The sequence below is a fragment of the Panthera leo genome, chromosome C1 (assembly GCF_018350215.1).
Source record: "Panthera leo isolate Ple1 chromosome C1, P.leo_Ple1_pat1.1, whole genome shotgun sequence".
Taxonomy (NCBI): Eukaryota; Metazoa; Chordata; class Mammalia; order Carnivora; family Felidae; genus Panthera; species Panthera leo.
In genome coordinates, this window is record NC_056686.1 from 216,943,800 (window position 1) to 216,960,017 (window position 16,218).

The following is a 16,218-nucleotide window of genomic DNA, read 5'->3' on the forward strand; positions in this document are numbered from 1 at the left end:
CTCCTGGATGGAGACGTATTGTTATTAATGTCACACGAGCTGCTAGGACGGCCCCAAACCTCAGTGCGTTACCTGTAGAAGTTTAGTCCTTGCTCACAGAATCCGAAACTTGTGTGGCAAGCCACCTCCAGACGGCCGATCTGGCAGTTCTCTGGCGCTACCCCAGAAAGAACCATGTGGACATTCGGATCTGGGGCCCACCAGGGCTCGAGGAAGGACACAGCGTCTGTGACATGGGCTGGCAAAAGGACGGGTCTTGGAAAGAAGTCCACAGCTGTCAGGGGTCAGGGCTCGTGCGGCTCAGACCACACTTTGCTGAACGCAAGCTCAGGACAGATGATCTAACGCAGGAATTTATTTTAGCTCCTTGGTGGGAATAAATGTGAAAAACTGGAACACAGAAATTACATCCATTCTTGCATATTTCATATCAAAAGGTACCCAGAGCCCACACTTCGCCTCCTCGACTGTTTCTCAGTCTTGGCCACTGTTGCCTCTCACTGTCACCTGAGTTTCTGCCATAGCGTCGTCACTGCTGCCACCGTCTCGCTGCTCGGATGTCTCGTCCATGCAAGGCAGCCAGGGGACCCTTTAAAATTCATAGCAGAGCACGCAGGCCCCTTGATGGGGCTGCTGAGTGGCACCTCCTGTGGCACAGAGTATAGGCCAGCGGGCTTATGGGGCCACCGGCGTGCCTTCCAGCCCTCCCCTGCCTTGCCGCAGCCCTGCCACGGTCTTCCCCAGTGGTCCTCCTTCTGCTTGAGAGGAGGACTCTGTGCTCTACGGTCCCCTCTTCCCAGAACCCTCCTCAGTTAGCCACCTGGCCGCCTCCCTCAACATCCCCAAGTGTTCCGTCACAGCGGACTCCCCAGCCAGGCCCCCAGGTCTCCCTGCCGGAATTGGGTGGCCCCCCCCGCCCCAGCAGGGCCAGCTCCCATAGCAGCCTGGCTGGCATTCGCTTCTTGTCCCACTTTCCACTCTTGTCTGTCTCCCGCCATGAGAACGTGAACCCCCAGGGACACACACGATGTGCTCAGTGTCTGTAAGATGAATGAACGTAACCAAGTGTTGGTTGAACAAAACAGAATCATCTAGAAAGGAGATATTTGTGCTAAAATGGGAAATCTGGTGTGGCTGAGCCCATTGAGGACTGCTCGGCTCTATCTTGTAATTCATATGGGGGTGAGAAACAGCTAGAAGATTAGGGTCTGGATGTGAGGGAAGGGACAGCGCAGTAGCTGGCCAGGAAAATTTTGCCGCATTTGCTTATTTAATATATTTTCCCTTTGTTAGAAAGAAACATATATTTGTGTGTGTGCATGTGTATGTGTGTGTGTGTGTGCTATTATTGCATTAAATATACAGATTTGTATCATTTTTTAATATTCTATCATAAATTGCAACTGATTAGCGGCCTGGGCCACTTACCAACATTATGACCTATTTAATGGTTACTTTTCCTTTTCTGTTGTCAGCAAAGCATGATGAATTTCAGCATCCCCCTCTCGTTATGCATTTTGATGGCCTCAAATTCATTTTTGTCATCGCAAATAATGCTGCATGGAATACCCTTGGACAAAATTTGTGTGCACCTGATTGCTTCCTTGGGATAAATTTCCACATGGAAATTTACTGGGAGAAAAGTTGCACACAGGGAAATGTTACACATCGTGAGTATGGGTGGGATGCCATGGGAACATCTGTCAAAACTCAGCAAACAATATGCATAAATGGATGCGTTTTCTTGTATGCAAAGTTGATTTTTTTTTATTTTTTGAAACCTTATTTGTTTTTGAGAGAGAGAGAGAGACAGAGCGCCAGCGGGGGAAAATAGAGAGAGAGGGAGACACAGAATCCGAAGCAGGGCCCAGGCTTTGAGCTGTCAGCACAGAGCCCGACGCGGGACTCGAACTCATGAACCACAAGATCATGGCCTGAGCTGAAGTTGGATGCTTAACCGACTGAGCCACCCAGATGCCCCATAAAGTTGATTTTTTTTTTTTTTTTTTTTTTGGTGGGGGCTAAATAGACGTCCTGGGAACAGCGCAGGAAGCACAATGTCCACCATTCCCCATCTCTTGGGGTTTTGCTTTCCCAGACGAAGTGCCCATGCCGGGGGGGGGGGGGGGGGGCCAGCACCACTGTGGGCACAAAGGGCTATAAGCATCTGGGTGAGGGAAGAGGAGGCGGAGACGTGAGGCAGCTGCTGGAGGTGGGCAGAGGCAGCTTGTTAAAGGGCACTTGTATGGCGTAAGCCATGGAATGTGTGAGAAGCTTCTCTCCAGTGTCTTGGGTTCAAGTCTTCTTTCTAGATGCCCCTAAGGCCGAGAAGGGGGGAGTGCAGTATTCAGCCCGTCGCGAAGGGGGCCAGGGCCCAGAATTCTCTGCTCATTGCGTTCCCACAAGACGGGTATTACCTACCTGCTAGATCCTGCTCTCTCAGACTTGGTCAAGGGCCCAGCTCAAAGCACACTGCCCCCGAGTCACTGCTGAGATAGAACAAGATAGATGGGACAAGGTCATGGTGGCCCTGAGAGGGCAAAGCAGTGCTTGCTTCTTTCACCTTCCACGGGGAAGGGAAGGGACTCACTTCCTAGGGTGGCAGGAAGCCACGCTGCCCAAAGTAGGCCCCCAGTTTCCTCCAGAGAACCAATATGTGCCTCAAGAAGCCAGACTGGGGACCCTGACTCAGAGGGAAGCCGGGGCAGGGCAGGGCAGGGTGGGTTAGCAGGGCAGCAGCAGGGAGCCAGGGCCAGCCTCGCCCCGGGAGCCAGGAGGGCGCTGCAGCACAGAACCCCACAGGCCTGGCTACAAAGACGAATGGGGGAAGAGAATAAGCCACAGGCTTCTCCACCCTGACTCCACGCAGGGCGGTGAATCCAGCCTGTGCGGGGTTCACAGCGAAAGGCTGTGAAGTGTATATTTAAGTCTTGGAGCGCCTCGGGTGGCTCAGTCGGTTAAGCCTCTGACTTCGGCTCAGGTAATTATCTCATGGTTCATGGGTTCGAGCCTCGAGTAGGGCTCTGTGCTGACAGCTTGGAGCCTGGAGCCTGCTTCGGATTCTGTGTCTGCCCCTCCCCACTCATATTCTTTAAGTTTTAAAAAGGATGGGACCCAGCCTTAAGATCCAGTAGCGGTGGTTTCCATAACCAAAAGCGACTAGAAAGTGATAGGATTCAGGGGTGCCTGGGTGGCTCAGTCGGTTGAGCATCCAACTTCAGCTCGGGTCATGATCTCACGGTTCAGTTCGTGAGTTCAAGCCCCGCATCGGGCTCTGTGCTGGCAGCTCAGAGTCTGGAGCCTGCTTCAGATTCTGTGTCTCCCTCTCCCTCTGCTCCTCTCCCCTCTCATGCTCTGTCTCTCTGTCTCTCAAAAATAAATAAAACATTTAAAAAAATGTGTTTTTAAAGGAAGTGATCGGATTCAGCGGAAAGCCCTCACTGGAGGGCTAGATATATCCTGGAGCAAGCAGGTTGGGAACAGGTACAGGAAAGGCTGGTGCTGTGTTATGGGTTCAGTCGTGCACTCTCTACTCCCTTCCCCCCAAAAGATATGCCAGGACTCCAACCCCCAGTGCCTCAGGATATTTGGAAATAGGGTCACGGCAGCCATAATAAGTTAAGGTGAGTCATACCATGGTAGGGTGGGCCCCTAATCCCATCTGACCGGTGTCCTTAGGAGAAGACGGCCTGTGCAGACAGAGGCAGAGACCAGAGCAACACAGCTGCAAGCCAGGAGGTCACCAGAAAGTAGGAAGAAGAAAGGATTTCCTACAGATTTCAGGGGTAGCGTGGCCCTGCCATCTCCTTGATTTGGGACATCCAGCCTCCAGGGCTGTGAGAGAATAAATCTCTGTTGTGTCAGCCGCCCAGTGTGCGGGGGCCCCAGCGAGCGATCACAGACCGTTTCATGGCTTATGTTCCATCCGCTGCACTTGCGATGCCCCCTCTCCCTGGCCCCACTGCAACTATTTCTTTGCTCCGATGGCACGAACTTGACGAATACACGCAGCCCGAGGGGAGGCACATGGGCCTATTTATAGGGAAGGGGGGGGCTCTTCCTCTAAGGTTGGGGACTTTGGGGGCAGCTGTTCCCGAGAAAGTCACAGAATGCACATTTCCCACCCGGGTTGAATATCCATGTGAAGGGAGCTCCTTCGAAGTCCCCTGGGATGGCCTTGTCCTAAAAAGGGGTCCTTAAAGATGGCAGGGGGAGTCAGCATGACCTAGAGGGCAGAGAGGGCCCGTGGGGGGGAGGGTTGGTGTGGTGCATTGCTCGCATGCGAGGAACCCCACGGGGCTTCTGCACAGGACGCGAGTAGAGGTGTCGGGGGATGCCCCGACTCTGAGAGTGTCTGAGGGCTTCCCAAAGCTTCTTGGTTCCCTTGAAGCTGCCCTGGTGTCCATCCGGGCCCTCTCAGTCCCAAAGAAGGCAGGTAAACTCACAGCCCGGATGTCCTGTGAAGTCTTGAGTCCTCCCTCAAATTCCTGCAAATTCCCAACAGAGGTCTCCTCTGCCCACCCCCTTCCTTCTGCTTCTACGTGTCCACCACCCCGATACGGGCACACAGCTCACTTCTTCCACCAGTTTCTAGGCAGATGGGGCCACTCGGAGCATATTTTGAGAATTTAAAGATGTCACCCAAAGACCCGGGTGGAAGTCACAGGGAGTGGCTCGCAGGGAACTTTGCACACTCTCTGACCTCCCGTTCCTCTCCGTGGATTAAGTGACAGGGTCATTCCTGGTCTCACACAAAGCAGCTCGGCCCATGCCCACGGCCCCTGCCATCTGTCAGGAGCACTTGTCAGAGCAGATGTGTTTTGGCAAAGGAATCCAGTGTCTCTCCTAAGTGGGTTTCAGGTGCCCCCGAAATATGTATTTATTTGGGTCTTGTGTCCTTTCTGAAGACGGGAGAAAAAGGTCTTTAAGGGAAAAAAAGCTTAGGTTTTGTCTTTGAGACCAGAAATGAGTCGTCCTGACCAACTGTGTCCCATCTCTCAGTCATTGTGGGGTGAGAGCAAACTGAGACTCCAGAAACAGTCACTTTAAAGAGGTGGCAGGAGGGCACCTGTGTGGCTCAGTCAATTAAGCATCCAACTCTTGGTTTCGGCTCAGGTCATGGTCTCACGGTTTGTGAGTTCTAGCCCCGCATCGGGCTCCATGCTGGCAGTGTGGAGCCTGCTTGGGATGCTCTCTCTCTCTCTCTCTCTCTCTGCCCCTGCCCGCTCACTCTCTCTGCCTCTCTCAGAAACAAATACATAAGTAAACAAACAAACTTAAAATTAAAAAATAAATAAATAAAAAGAACAGGCAGGGAAGGAGGCCATGGCTCTGGGTCTCGCCAGAAGTCAGAACAGAGGATAAATGTCAGCCTGGCTGCAAAAGATCACAGACTCCAGAAAGGGGACCTAAGCAGGGAAGGTGATCCACCGGGTCCCAGAGCACTGCAGTGCCAGTGGGCTGAGCCCCCGGTGTCCCCACACTTGGTGACAGGGCAGTCTTGATGCCCCACTGCAAACACAGGGTGGTGCCCAGGACCACGGGCCTGGGCTGGGCCCCCTTTCCCCGGCCCGGGGTCACTGTGACAGTAAGTGCTACAGAAAACCAGACGGCCAATGACACCAAGCCCACAACACTTTCAATATACTTTATTAAAAAGTTTCTTTGTATAAATTTCCTAAAATCTTTAAAATTAAAATTAAACCCCCTCCCCACCCCCCCACCCTGCATAAAAAAAAAAAAAAAAAACCACACAACATTAGAGGAATGCCAAAAATATTCTCTATTATGACTTTCTTCATTCTTTAATGAAGGCATTGGTCCCACAACAGTGCACCAAGATTCAGGGAATTTGCTTCCTTCTAACTAGGTCGTTTGTTAGAGGCTTTAGGAAAAGAAAATTAGCTTGACATCTAATCTAGGAAATTGGGGGGGAGATTAGAAAGTTGGAATCGTATTTCTTCACCGTACACAGGCTTTCCATCTAAAGTCATGCTCTTTAAGCATGCTCATTAAGTCATGCTCATGAAGCAAGAGGGAAGAAATGAACCAAGCGGAAGTATATAGAGTAGCAGTGAAATCTGGAGTTCCGTTCTAGATCTTACACTTGCCCGACACAGGCACAGCGTGAAACTCCAGCGGGGATCTGAGCTTACAGACATGTCCACATAAACACCAGCAGTGGATAACTATTACACAAGGTTCAAAGTATACGATATAACTGCCTGGAGACAGAGAGCGTTGGGTCCACAGACACATTTAGCACCATATTGATAGGTCATGCGGCAGAACGGTTCGTCCCAAGTTCGAACGTACATCAAAGCGGGAAATGGAACAGTGCAAGGATGTCTACACCCAGAGCTTCTACAGAGACGACTCGGAAATGGCTGCCTCCTTCTTCAAGAGGTATGTGGTGCTGGTCGGCCACGCTTAGGTCCCCATGGCAGCCATGACTCCGGGGTTGACGAGCGCTGAGCATTGATGGAGGGGGCGGGCCGGTGAGGGTGGGAGAGAAGAGGAGGGAAAAAAGCCACATCACTGACCCAAAAGGACACAAAAATGATCCCACGGCTTCTAGTTTTCCTCCCCAGTCTTTCTTCCCCGCTCAGTGCCTTTAACGGCGCCCCTGGCACTCCCTGGCCTGGGATCTGGGTCTGCGTGTGGAATCTGAGCCCATCAGCTGCCTTGCATCACCAGCCAGGCCCCTGGGCACCCTGTACTTTCCCATTCTGGCACCAGCCGGGCACCCGGAGAAGCTGTTTTTTCTGTGTTAGCAGTTGAGTTGCCCAACGTAACGGAGATACTGGGTGGCCCCAGTGTCCACATCAGTATAAAGACGAAGCAAAATTATTTAAAGATGAACAGGAAAGAATAGTCTGGTCTTGTGTTTCTTCGTGGGCAAAAACCCAAGTACACAAGAATGTTTTTAGGAAATAGCAATAATTCAGAAAATTAATTTCACGTGTTCTATTTGAGCATCTTCCGTATCTAAAGATACAACGTACCCCCTTTGTCCTATCCACCATAATCACTGTAATTCTTATATCTTAAAAAAGGTGAATCCTCGGCCCGGACCTCTTGTCTGATTTGCAAAAGCCACAAACGCAAAAAGAACAAGCAATCACTTACCGGGAGCGCAAACCTTTTCACATTCTTTCTGTGAATTAAATCTGTTCTCGTTGCCACCGCAACCTCCGTACCAGAATCTCGCACAGCTTTTGGTGTCCGCGTCGTAGTACCATTTTAGTATGAATTTCCTGCAAGTCCCTTCTTCTTTGGGTAGCTTACATATATCTTTAATAACGGGATGAGAACAGAGCATCATTTAGGACACGCTAAGGACTCTGCTCCCAGCGTGAGGGGCTGAAGGTCTTACCACAAGGCTGGCCAGGCAAACAGGAGAGTTTTGAGAAGGGAAACCTGTCACCCTCCCCACGCCTCCACCTTCTGGCTGTCGGACGCACATGAATCTCACCCACAGCAATAATGCAGTCGCCTCGATGAAAGGACCTCGCCAATTTTACTCGGACCCCAAATGCAAGCCATCGTTACTGGATAATTTCAGATGGAATGAACTGTTTCCCCTTTTCCAATCACGGGCCCATTTACTGTCCAATTCCTTCAATACTAAAGCCCCAGCTAAGAAACTACATCTTAAAACTATGGCACTTTCTACTCCTCGGCCAAATGGCAAGTAAGTTTGGTCAGATTCTAGTTCAAACAGAAGGCTGTATATCTCGCTACGAGACGAGTGGAGGGGAAATAAAAGTCAACGTGGAAAAGAAACATCTTTCTGAGTGTATGTGCACGTATGCCCGTGCGTGCGTGCGTGTGTGTGTGTGTATGTGTGTGTGTGTGTGTGTGTAGCTGGCAGCCTTCGAGAGCAGCCAAATTAAACAAGCAAAGCAAAGTGCGACCACTGCTGTAAAATGCACGATGGCAAAAATGTCACATCGCAAAGCTGTTTTGAAGACACGGAGGCATTCTTTGTCCCGTTAAGGAAGTTTATGTTTTCAATGCCTACTTCTGGTGTGGCCCAGATGCAAAGTAATGGCGACGTCAGAGCCATTGCACAACGCCTGCAAAGAAAAGTTTACAGCCCTTCCACAGGAAAACATCTGTTTACAGAGTCTTCTGGCAAACTCCAGGTCATGCTGGGAAAGAGGAGCATTAATGTCAACCATCTTCTGTAAGTTTGAAAAACGTAATCCTTCCTTCTATAAAACTCCCTGGAGGGGACAGTGCTACATGTTTACGGGAGTAGCCAACACGCCTGAGTCACCGGGCCCTCCCCACGCAGGGCTGACGTCCCCACCCCCGTGGGTTGCTCACAGCGGCAGAGCCGGTGAGCACGTGCAGGTCTGATTGCACCAAGAAGTGAAAGGAAAACCTAAATCTTCAGGTAAAGAACCAAAGCTTGGGTCAACCGTTATGGACCAGACTCAGGTACACAGGATTTAGGCTCAGAACTGGCCCAAAACATTCCCTGGGGACATGGAGGAGGCCATCACCTAGGCACAGACTGGTGGCTCCACAGTCTCTCCTAGTTGCAGACCCTCTCAAGGGCCCAGAAAGCCAGTGGCCCTACCAAGAGCCTTGGAAGACCCAACGAAGCCAGAAGAAAATGACGACAATTACAAAAACAACTTTCTTCCTCCCAAATGTGCCTACCACCAAAGGAAAATGCCTGGCTTTCAAGAAATGTCTTGCGGGGAAGTGAGCAAAGCAAGAGTATTTCAACCACCAAAATTTATCCCTCATTTGCCAGTGGGTTCCCCTTTGAGTGTGAGGCTTGGGCCAAATGGTTGACCCGTCCCCCTTCCTTCTTCCCCTGAGCATCCCCCACACGGCTCACGTCTGTTCCATCTAATTTGTTCCACGTGCCATCAGTCCTGGCCACCTCTGTTTAGCTATTCTGTTCCCGTTCCCCCGTGCTCTTCTGAAGCAGACACGGGAAGTCTCCCCAGACCTGAAGCCACACAGCCCAGGGGCCGCCCTGCAGAAGGACACTCTGTTCCCTGACTGGTTGGCTTCTCCAGCCTCCTAGGGTTTTCATCGGAATGGTTCATCACCAAACTATCACTCCTGCAATTCCACAACCTTTACACCAGTGACAGTCGCTGCTAAGACCCTGTAGCTTTACCAGCATGACATAGGGGCGCTGGCACCGTGGGCACACAGATATTTGGTAGACCAAGAGAAATACATTAATGAGGGCCCTGCCCTGTTGGAAGACAAAAACGTGGGATTCTTCCCTCTTAAAGCATGGAAATGAAAGGTTTTGTCCTAAGAAGCCTTGTAGTTTTCATTCTCATCATCCTGACTTCTGAGACATGCCATGTAGACGGGACTCAGCTGTGTCCGTGCTAAAACAACCATTTTAAAGACACAAAACTAAAAATGTCTTATTGTCCAAAGAGGTGTCGCTTAGATGGACCTCACTGAGCTTTTCCCCAGAACAAGTGTTTGGACACAACAGTTGTCCAGGTTTTCACTCCAAAATGAGTGTGCCCTTTGGGCACAAGCCTGGAAGGAGCCCGGAGTCCCCTCTGATGTGACAGGAAGGTCAGGCTGCATACTCACTAATTTTCTCCTCCTTATGTTGAGAACCCAACAGGAGCCTGAAGGCCAATAGGGAGCGACACTTTCAATAACCTTTCCTGATTCACTTTTGCCGAGAATAACCACGTAATAGGTTCCATCTGAAAAGGCAGACCTGAAGGGTTGTGGATTCAGATCACTCTCTGGTGACACTTGCCGGTGAAATATGAACTGGTCAATGGGCACCAGTGACCATACAAATACAAGAGGAAACTGAGGCAAGGGCATCTGGAAAACCCTGCCAGGGAATCCCACCTGTTCACAGAAGCCACGGGAGCCAACCTAGGAGTCTTAGAACACCAACCACGGGGTGGAAGGTGCCCTAAGAAACATGAAAGACGTGTGCATGTGTACATGTGTGTGTGTGCACATGTGTGCGTGCATGCCCACGCGTTCTATTCATTTGAAAAATTAGGAGGGCTATGCATGGGGTCATTAACAGCGGTCATCAATGCTTCACCTATGGGAGTCGTATTTTCTTAGGTTTTTTTTGTAAGTTCTGGATTCTCCACAATGAATATCTATGATTTTATAATTAGAAAGAGATATTACTCTTTGAAAAACATAAAGGGTTCAACTGAAAATCTTGCCTTTTTTATAGTTTGAGATTTCTAAAATTTTTTTTAATGTTTTATTTATTTTTGAGACAGAGAGAGAGACAGAGCATGAGCAGGGGAGGGGCAGACAGAGAGGGAGACACAGAATCCGAAGCAGGCTCCGGGCTCCGAGCTGTCAGCACAGAGCCCGACGCGGGGCTCAAACCCACGAACCGCGAGATCATGACCTGAGCCGGAGTCAGACACTTAACCGACTGAGCCACCCAGGCGCCCCCAATTTGAGATTTCTATAGTGTCTATGAGTAGCATTTAAAAGTTATCAGCTTTGGGGCACCTGGGTGGCTCAGTCGGTTAAGCATCCAACTCTTGGTTCCAGCTCAGGTCATGATCTCACGGTTCATGAGTTCCAACACTGGTCACCATGTGTTCTAAATCCAAAGTGCTACGCTGTAACAAAATACAGTTCCTTGTAACAAACCCCAGTGAATCTTTTATTCATGGAGGTTAAAAAAAAAAGGCAAGGAAAAGTATCTAACCTTTAATACGAAGAAAGGGGCACATCTTTGTAAATACAAACCGTGTTTCTAATTAACTGGTACTGCGAAAAATAAGAGAAATTAAACTGTACTCACAACTACCTATAAAAACCAGTTTTTTAAACTTAACTTTGCCTCCACTGCCTAGAAAAAAACATCTTTGGAGAGATAATTTATAGTATGCATAGTAATTGATATTTAGATGCAGCTACTGAGTAAGAATACAGTGAATATATTTTTAAAAGTTACTTAATAAAGCGATTCACTGTCTCTCTTTTTTTACCTGCAAAAATATGAGTATCATAAAAATGTTTTACCCCCCCTAGGAAAAATTCCTAAGATGACTTAACTATGGCAGGGGACAGGGGAGGGAGGAGGTTGGGAGACAGGGGAAGCTTTTGTCTCCTGATTCTTCTTTCCCATTTGGAGGTTTAAACATTTTAAAGTAAGTATCTGATCGATTTCCTTCAAAAGAGTTCTCAAAGACTCACAGGCACCACCAAAATCCCTTTTCTCTGCCACATGGTGAAAGGAGACCTAAGTGTTAAAGGTCTAGATTAGGGCACCTGGGTGGCTCAGTCATTTGAGTGTCTGACTTCAGCTCAGGTCATGATCTCTCAGTCTGTGAGTTCGAGCCCCATGTCGGGCTTTGTGCTGACAGCTCAGAGCCCGGAGCCTGGAGCCTGCTTCGGATTCTGTGTCTCCCTCTCTCACTTCCCCTCCCCTGCTCATGCTCTGTCTCTCTCTGTCTCAAAAATAAATAAACATTAAAAAAAAATTAAAGATCTGGATTAAAAGGACTTTCCTAACTCTGAACCCATGACTCAGTCTTAAGCAACAAACACAACAACCCAGTCAGATTCTTGTTTAACGATTATGTTGTTTATATCAACTAAATATTGTTTATATATTCCTGTCCCTTCTGGGCCACACAAAAAAAGAACCAAAAATATCCCCAAGTCTTGCCATGGAATTTACTCTCAGTCATTTTCTCTCAATGAAGCACCGAATTTGTAGGAATTTTACAATCTCTACTCTCTATGAGGGGTAAAGTTACCAGTGACCAGGAAATAACAGACAGATTTCAATTACTTTGAAGTCAGAATTTCATCTTCCCTGACCCAAATCTTTGGGGAAATCCTAGTGAGTTCTTTGCCGCTTCTCTCTGAGCTCGAGCGCCATGCTGGGAACCAAGTCACCATGGAGGTGACCCAGGAAGGGGGCAGAAGGGGGACAGGAGCTGAAAGAACCCCCGTGCAAGGGACAAAGGCTCAACCACGGTGTCTTCATGCAAGACTCAGGAGACGCCTTATGTGCAGAAATCAAAGAGGCAAAGACAGATGTCTTCTCCACATACTTCTCCTTTTGTTAGTTTGAGTTGAAAATTACAACCTTAAAAGCTTTTATAAAATCCTTTTATACAATCTCGAACAAGTTCAAGTTTAATTACCCTATCTACCCTGAATTCCTGAATTCTTTCTATACCTCTTTTCTACATCTCTTTCTCTTCGATATCTCTTTCTAGATCTCTTTTCCCATAAATTTTTATCAAGAGGAGAGAACGTCTTATTTTTCAGCCAACCTTTCCAGTGGGAAGGCTGCAAGAGTTTGAAAAATGCATGGCTGCCTCTAACATAGACCAATTCCTAAACTTGCTTCCAAAAGCAGATTTTTTTAAACCTTTTCCAGTTCTGTATGTAATTCATTTCTTTGCAGTAATTACACACCTATGTGTATGATAGTTTCACAATTCCTGCATTGACTTAGTCACTTTATTTCTAGTGAACTCCCAATGCCACCTGTCAATAGGGGTTGTGGCTGTACTAATGGAGGACAGAAAGAGAGATAGATAGATGGATATAGACATAATACAGTATAGATACAGATATAGATACAGATACAGATATATAAAGGTACAGATATAGATCACTGATATATGTGTGCACAGATACACGGCTACAGGGCAAGTCCACTGATGGCATAAAATATTCTAGCAATAGAGAAGATTCTCTCTAGAAACAACTAAGAGAATCAAGAGGCCTCTCCTCCCGAGGGGCCACAAAGAGATGGGGGTGTGGAGACAGAAATCATCCAATATTATTTACACACAGATGGGATGGGATGCAGTCTCTACAGAAAGGTGGAGACTGGAGGTGAAGAAACAGACATCATCTTCAAAACTTGCAGAGCAAAGAGTAAAATGACAGGATCCTCATGGTGCCCGGGTGGCTCCATCAGTTAAGCGGCCAACACGCGATGTCAAGATCTGACAGTTCACGGTTCATGAGATCGAGCCCCGTGTCGGCCTCCGCCCTGGACACGGAGCCTCCTTAAGACTCTCTCCCTGTTCCTCTGCCCCTCTCCCCAGCTTGTGCACTTTCTTTCTCTCTCTCTCTCAGAAGAAGAAAGAAAGAAAGAAAGAAAGAAAGAAAGAAAGAAAGAAAGAAAGAAAGAAAAAAAGAAAGAAAGAAAGAAAGGAAGAAAAGAAGGAAGGAAGGAAGGAAGGAAGGAAGGAAGGAAGAAAGAAAGGAAAAGAAGAAAGAATCCTCACTAATGGCTCAGAAAGCAATGTGTCGCTGCTTCTGACAATGCCATGAGTATTGAGAAAGCACAGAGCTTTTAAATCCAGAACAAAGGCAGCGTGCCTTGGCAAATGCCTTCTATCAGAGTCCACTGCAGAAATAAACATTGTAAAGAGGAATGCCTTCCTTCTCCGGATGGCGGCCAGCATATCAAAGAATAAGGACTTGTCTTCACAGCGAGGGGGGTCTATAAAACAATACCATAGGTAAATGCCCATGGAATGTTGACTTCGGAGACCGGTGCCAACATCTTCTGAAGAACACTTATATATACGCAAAGCACACCAACTATATCAATAATCAGTTTCTTAAGGGAGAACAGTCTAAGCTCAGGGTCCACTGGACAAGGGCGAAGGTCTGGAAGGATCACGGAATCCCACTGCCCAGGAACAAAAGTACATATCAGCTGATGGTTCCAGAAACAGGTCGAACTCATCACTCACGTAAGGGTACACACACTCGGGCTCAGGCACACGGACAGTGGGATGATAGGTAAGCCAGGGTGTGTGCTTAGGGAATGAGGACCAGAACATCCCTCCCATGGTTCGCTTCCAAACGCATGCCTTTCACGGGTTCTAATCTTGGTTGTTTTGTGTTCTTTTAAGCAGCTGTCATTAGATTAAGTCACTGAGTGGACAAATACCTATGCTTCCAGCTTCATGAACCATAAATCAACTCTAGTCCCAACAGGAGGCTCAGGGGAATCTGATGAACAGACACATGAACTCCTGGCTATAGCCCCAAAGCAACGGCCATCTGGCTTTCTTTTAAGAGTCTGGTGACAGGAAAGGAAAGTCACTATTTACAACTTGGACTACGCAGAATCACACCACATTGGGCCACAAAGAGCCGAGGTGGAACATTCCCATAGAAGCCAGACTTGCCTGAGAATCAGAATCCCAGTGGATGACCCAGAGTCGAGGCTTCGAAGGCTTTGAAATGTCTGGTAGAGGGGCGCCCGGTTGGCTCAGTTGGTTAAGCATCTGACTCTTGGTTTTGGCTCAGGTCATATCTCATGGTTTGTGGGATCAAGCTCCAAGTCTGGCTCTGCACTGACAGTGTGGAGGCTGCTTGGGATTCTCTCTCCCACTCTCTGCCCCTCCCTGGCTCACGCACGTGTTCTCCATCTCTCTCTCTCCCCCTCTCCCTCTCTCTCTCTCAAAATAAATAAACAAAATTTGTTTCAATGTCTGGTAGAATGCTTTCTTAGTGTTGTTAATGGACCCAATACTTGACAACTCACCTGCTTCACCACCAGCCAATGGCTCTGTGCTCACCATCAGATTGATGGTTGAACTAGAAGCTGACCTTGCTTGTGGTGGAGACGGAGGCTGAGCTTTCTCTAGAAAAGAGAAAATACACGCGACTGGTAAGAAACACAGACACGGAAGGGCTTAGGAATTCTCAGCAACTGAGGCAGGCTGCCTTTCTGGGTTACCATCTCATGCAAGGGCGAGCCACCGACACACAGAGACCGGCCAAGTCTCTACAGACACTCCCGAGGTCCACTCATCTCATTGGGCAAATGGAGGGAATCTCTGAACTCTGAACAAATCCTCCCATTTCCCATGTAACCTCTTCCATCCATATGGTTCCGTCCATGAAAATGGAGCCCCAGCATGGAAGGCGTTTTGCACCCACATCTTCACAGATTACATGGTGACTGATGGGAATTCCCTTTCTTCAGGCATAATTCCTTGACCTGAATTACGCTAGCCCAAATAGAAAGGCATGGGGGTGGGGGAGTCCGGGAGAAGGTTCAAAGGGGAGGGGGATGGTGGGATTGTAGCTAACAGAGCCTGGAAACACATGCAAGGGCAGGTCGAGGGCCTCGGTGCCGAGGCCGAGCCAGGGAGACAAGAGGCCACGGAGGGCAGAGCCACAGCCTGGTGCACCGGGGATGGAATGTGATGCCCTCTGCGCCTGGCTGTGCGTGTCCCCTGGTCTTAGGGTGGTAAGAAGCATGGACTCCTAGGTTCCTCTCTGAGAAGCCAGTGACTCTGGGGGGTGTTTTCTGTTCACTGAACTTGCAAACAAACTTTAGAAACATGGTCGTGGTGGGCAGTCAAGGCCCCAGTCCGGGTCCACGAATGTATTTCTTTCTCCCAGAGAAGGGGCTTCACCTTAGGCCAAACGGATCTGGCTTCCCCCATAAAGTATCCCAGGACTCCCACGGCAGGACAACAGTTCACAAGGAACCCATCTTCCGCGGGATTAATTTACGAAACGGGGCACAACCAAAACACCCAGGACAACCTCATCATTTCAGATGCAGTGAATAAGAACCATCCCCTTTATGTCCTGTTTGACAGTCCATGCGGAAATCAGGTACTGGCTGCTCAGGGTGGCTCACGTACTCACTTGTAGTGAAACTTCCTTGGTAGGCGGCTCTGACCTGAGACTTCAAGTAGCAAAGCACCACCACGTGGTACGTGTGCCCAGCGAGCAGGCCCCCGATGGCACGCTCCGTGACCGACAGGTTCTGCCTCAGCACCAGGGACTGATCGTGGGCCGAGGTGACAGTGAGGTCATAAAAGTAAGGACTGGGGGGCTCGGGCCTCTCCCAGTGGATTCTGGCGCTGTTCTCTGTGACGTCCGACACCTGGACCTCCCGGGACGCCTTAACTGGAAAACAGATGGAAGCAGAATGTGGGGATAAAACTTAAAACCCCACGTGACTGTAGCACACAGGCAGCAGAAGAACAGAAGCGATGTATCAGCAGGAAACTGGGTGGGAATTCGGGTGAGCAAGGAGCTAATTTCTTGTTTGAGCTCCTGAGAACTGTTAGTCTCGTAAGCTACCGACATACACGAAACGTGGAATTCATAATCTCATTATTCATCAGCAAGGTGCATCACTATTTCTTTTCTATGGAGAATCTGTGATGTTAAGGAGAAACTTTGAAAACACACAGTCCAGGGGCACCTGGGGGGGGGTTCAGT

At 48.8% G+C, this 16,218-nt stretch overlaps 1 protein-coding gene across 7 annotated transcripts in view; it reads right to left on the reverse strand.

Annotated features, from left to right (window-relative positions):
- Positions 1-5,778: 5,778 nt before the first annotated feature.
- Positions 5,779-16,218, reverse strand: part of COL6A3 (collagen type VI alpha 3 chain) — an 81,128-nt gene continuing 70,688 nt past the window's right edge. For all 7 annotated transcript variants that reach the window (XM_042950670.1, XM_042950674.1, XM_042950672.1 and 4 more), the window contains 4 exons: positions 15,637-15,900; positions 14,519-14,617; positions 7,129-7,293; positions 5,779-6,470 (listed from right to left, as the gene is read on the reverse strand). In XM_042950670.1, coding sequence (XP_042806604.1) covers positions 6,430-6,470; positions 7,129-7,293; positions 14,519-14,617; positions 15,637-15,900 — 569 coding nt within the window. In that variant the 3' untranslated portion in view covers positions 5,779-6,429. The remainder of the gene's footprint in view (positions 6,471-7,128; positions 7,294-14,518; positions 14,618-15,636; positions 15,901-16,218) is intronic.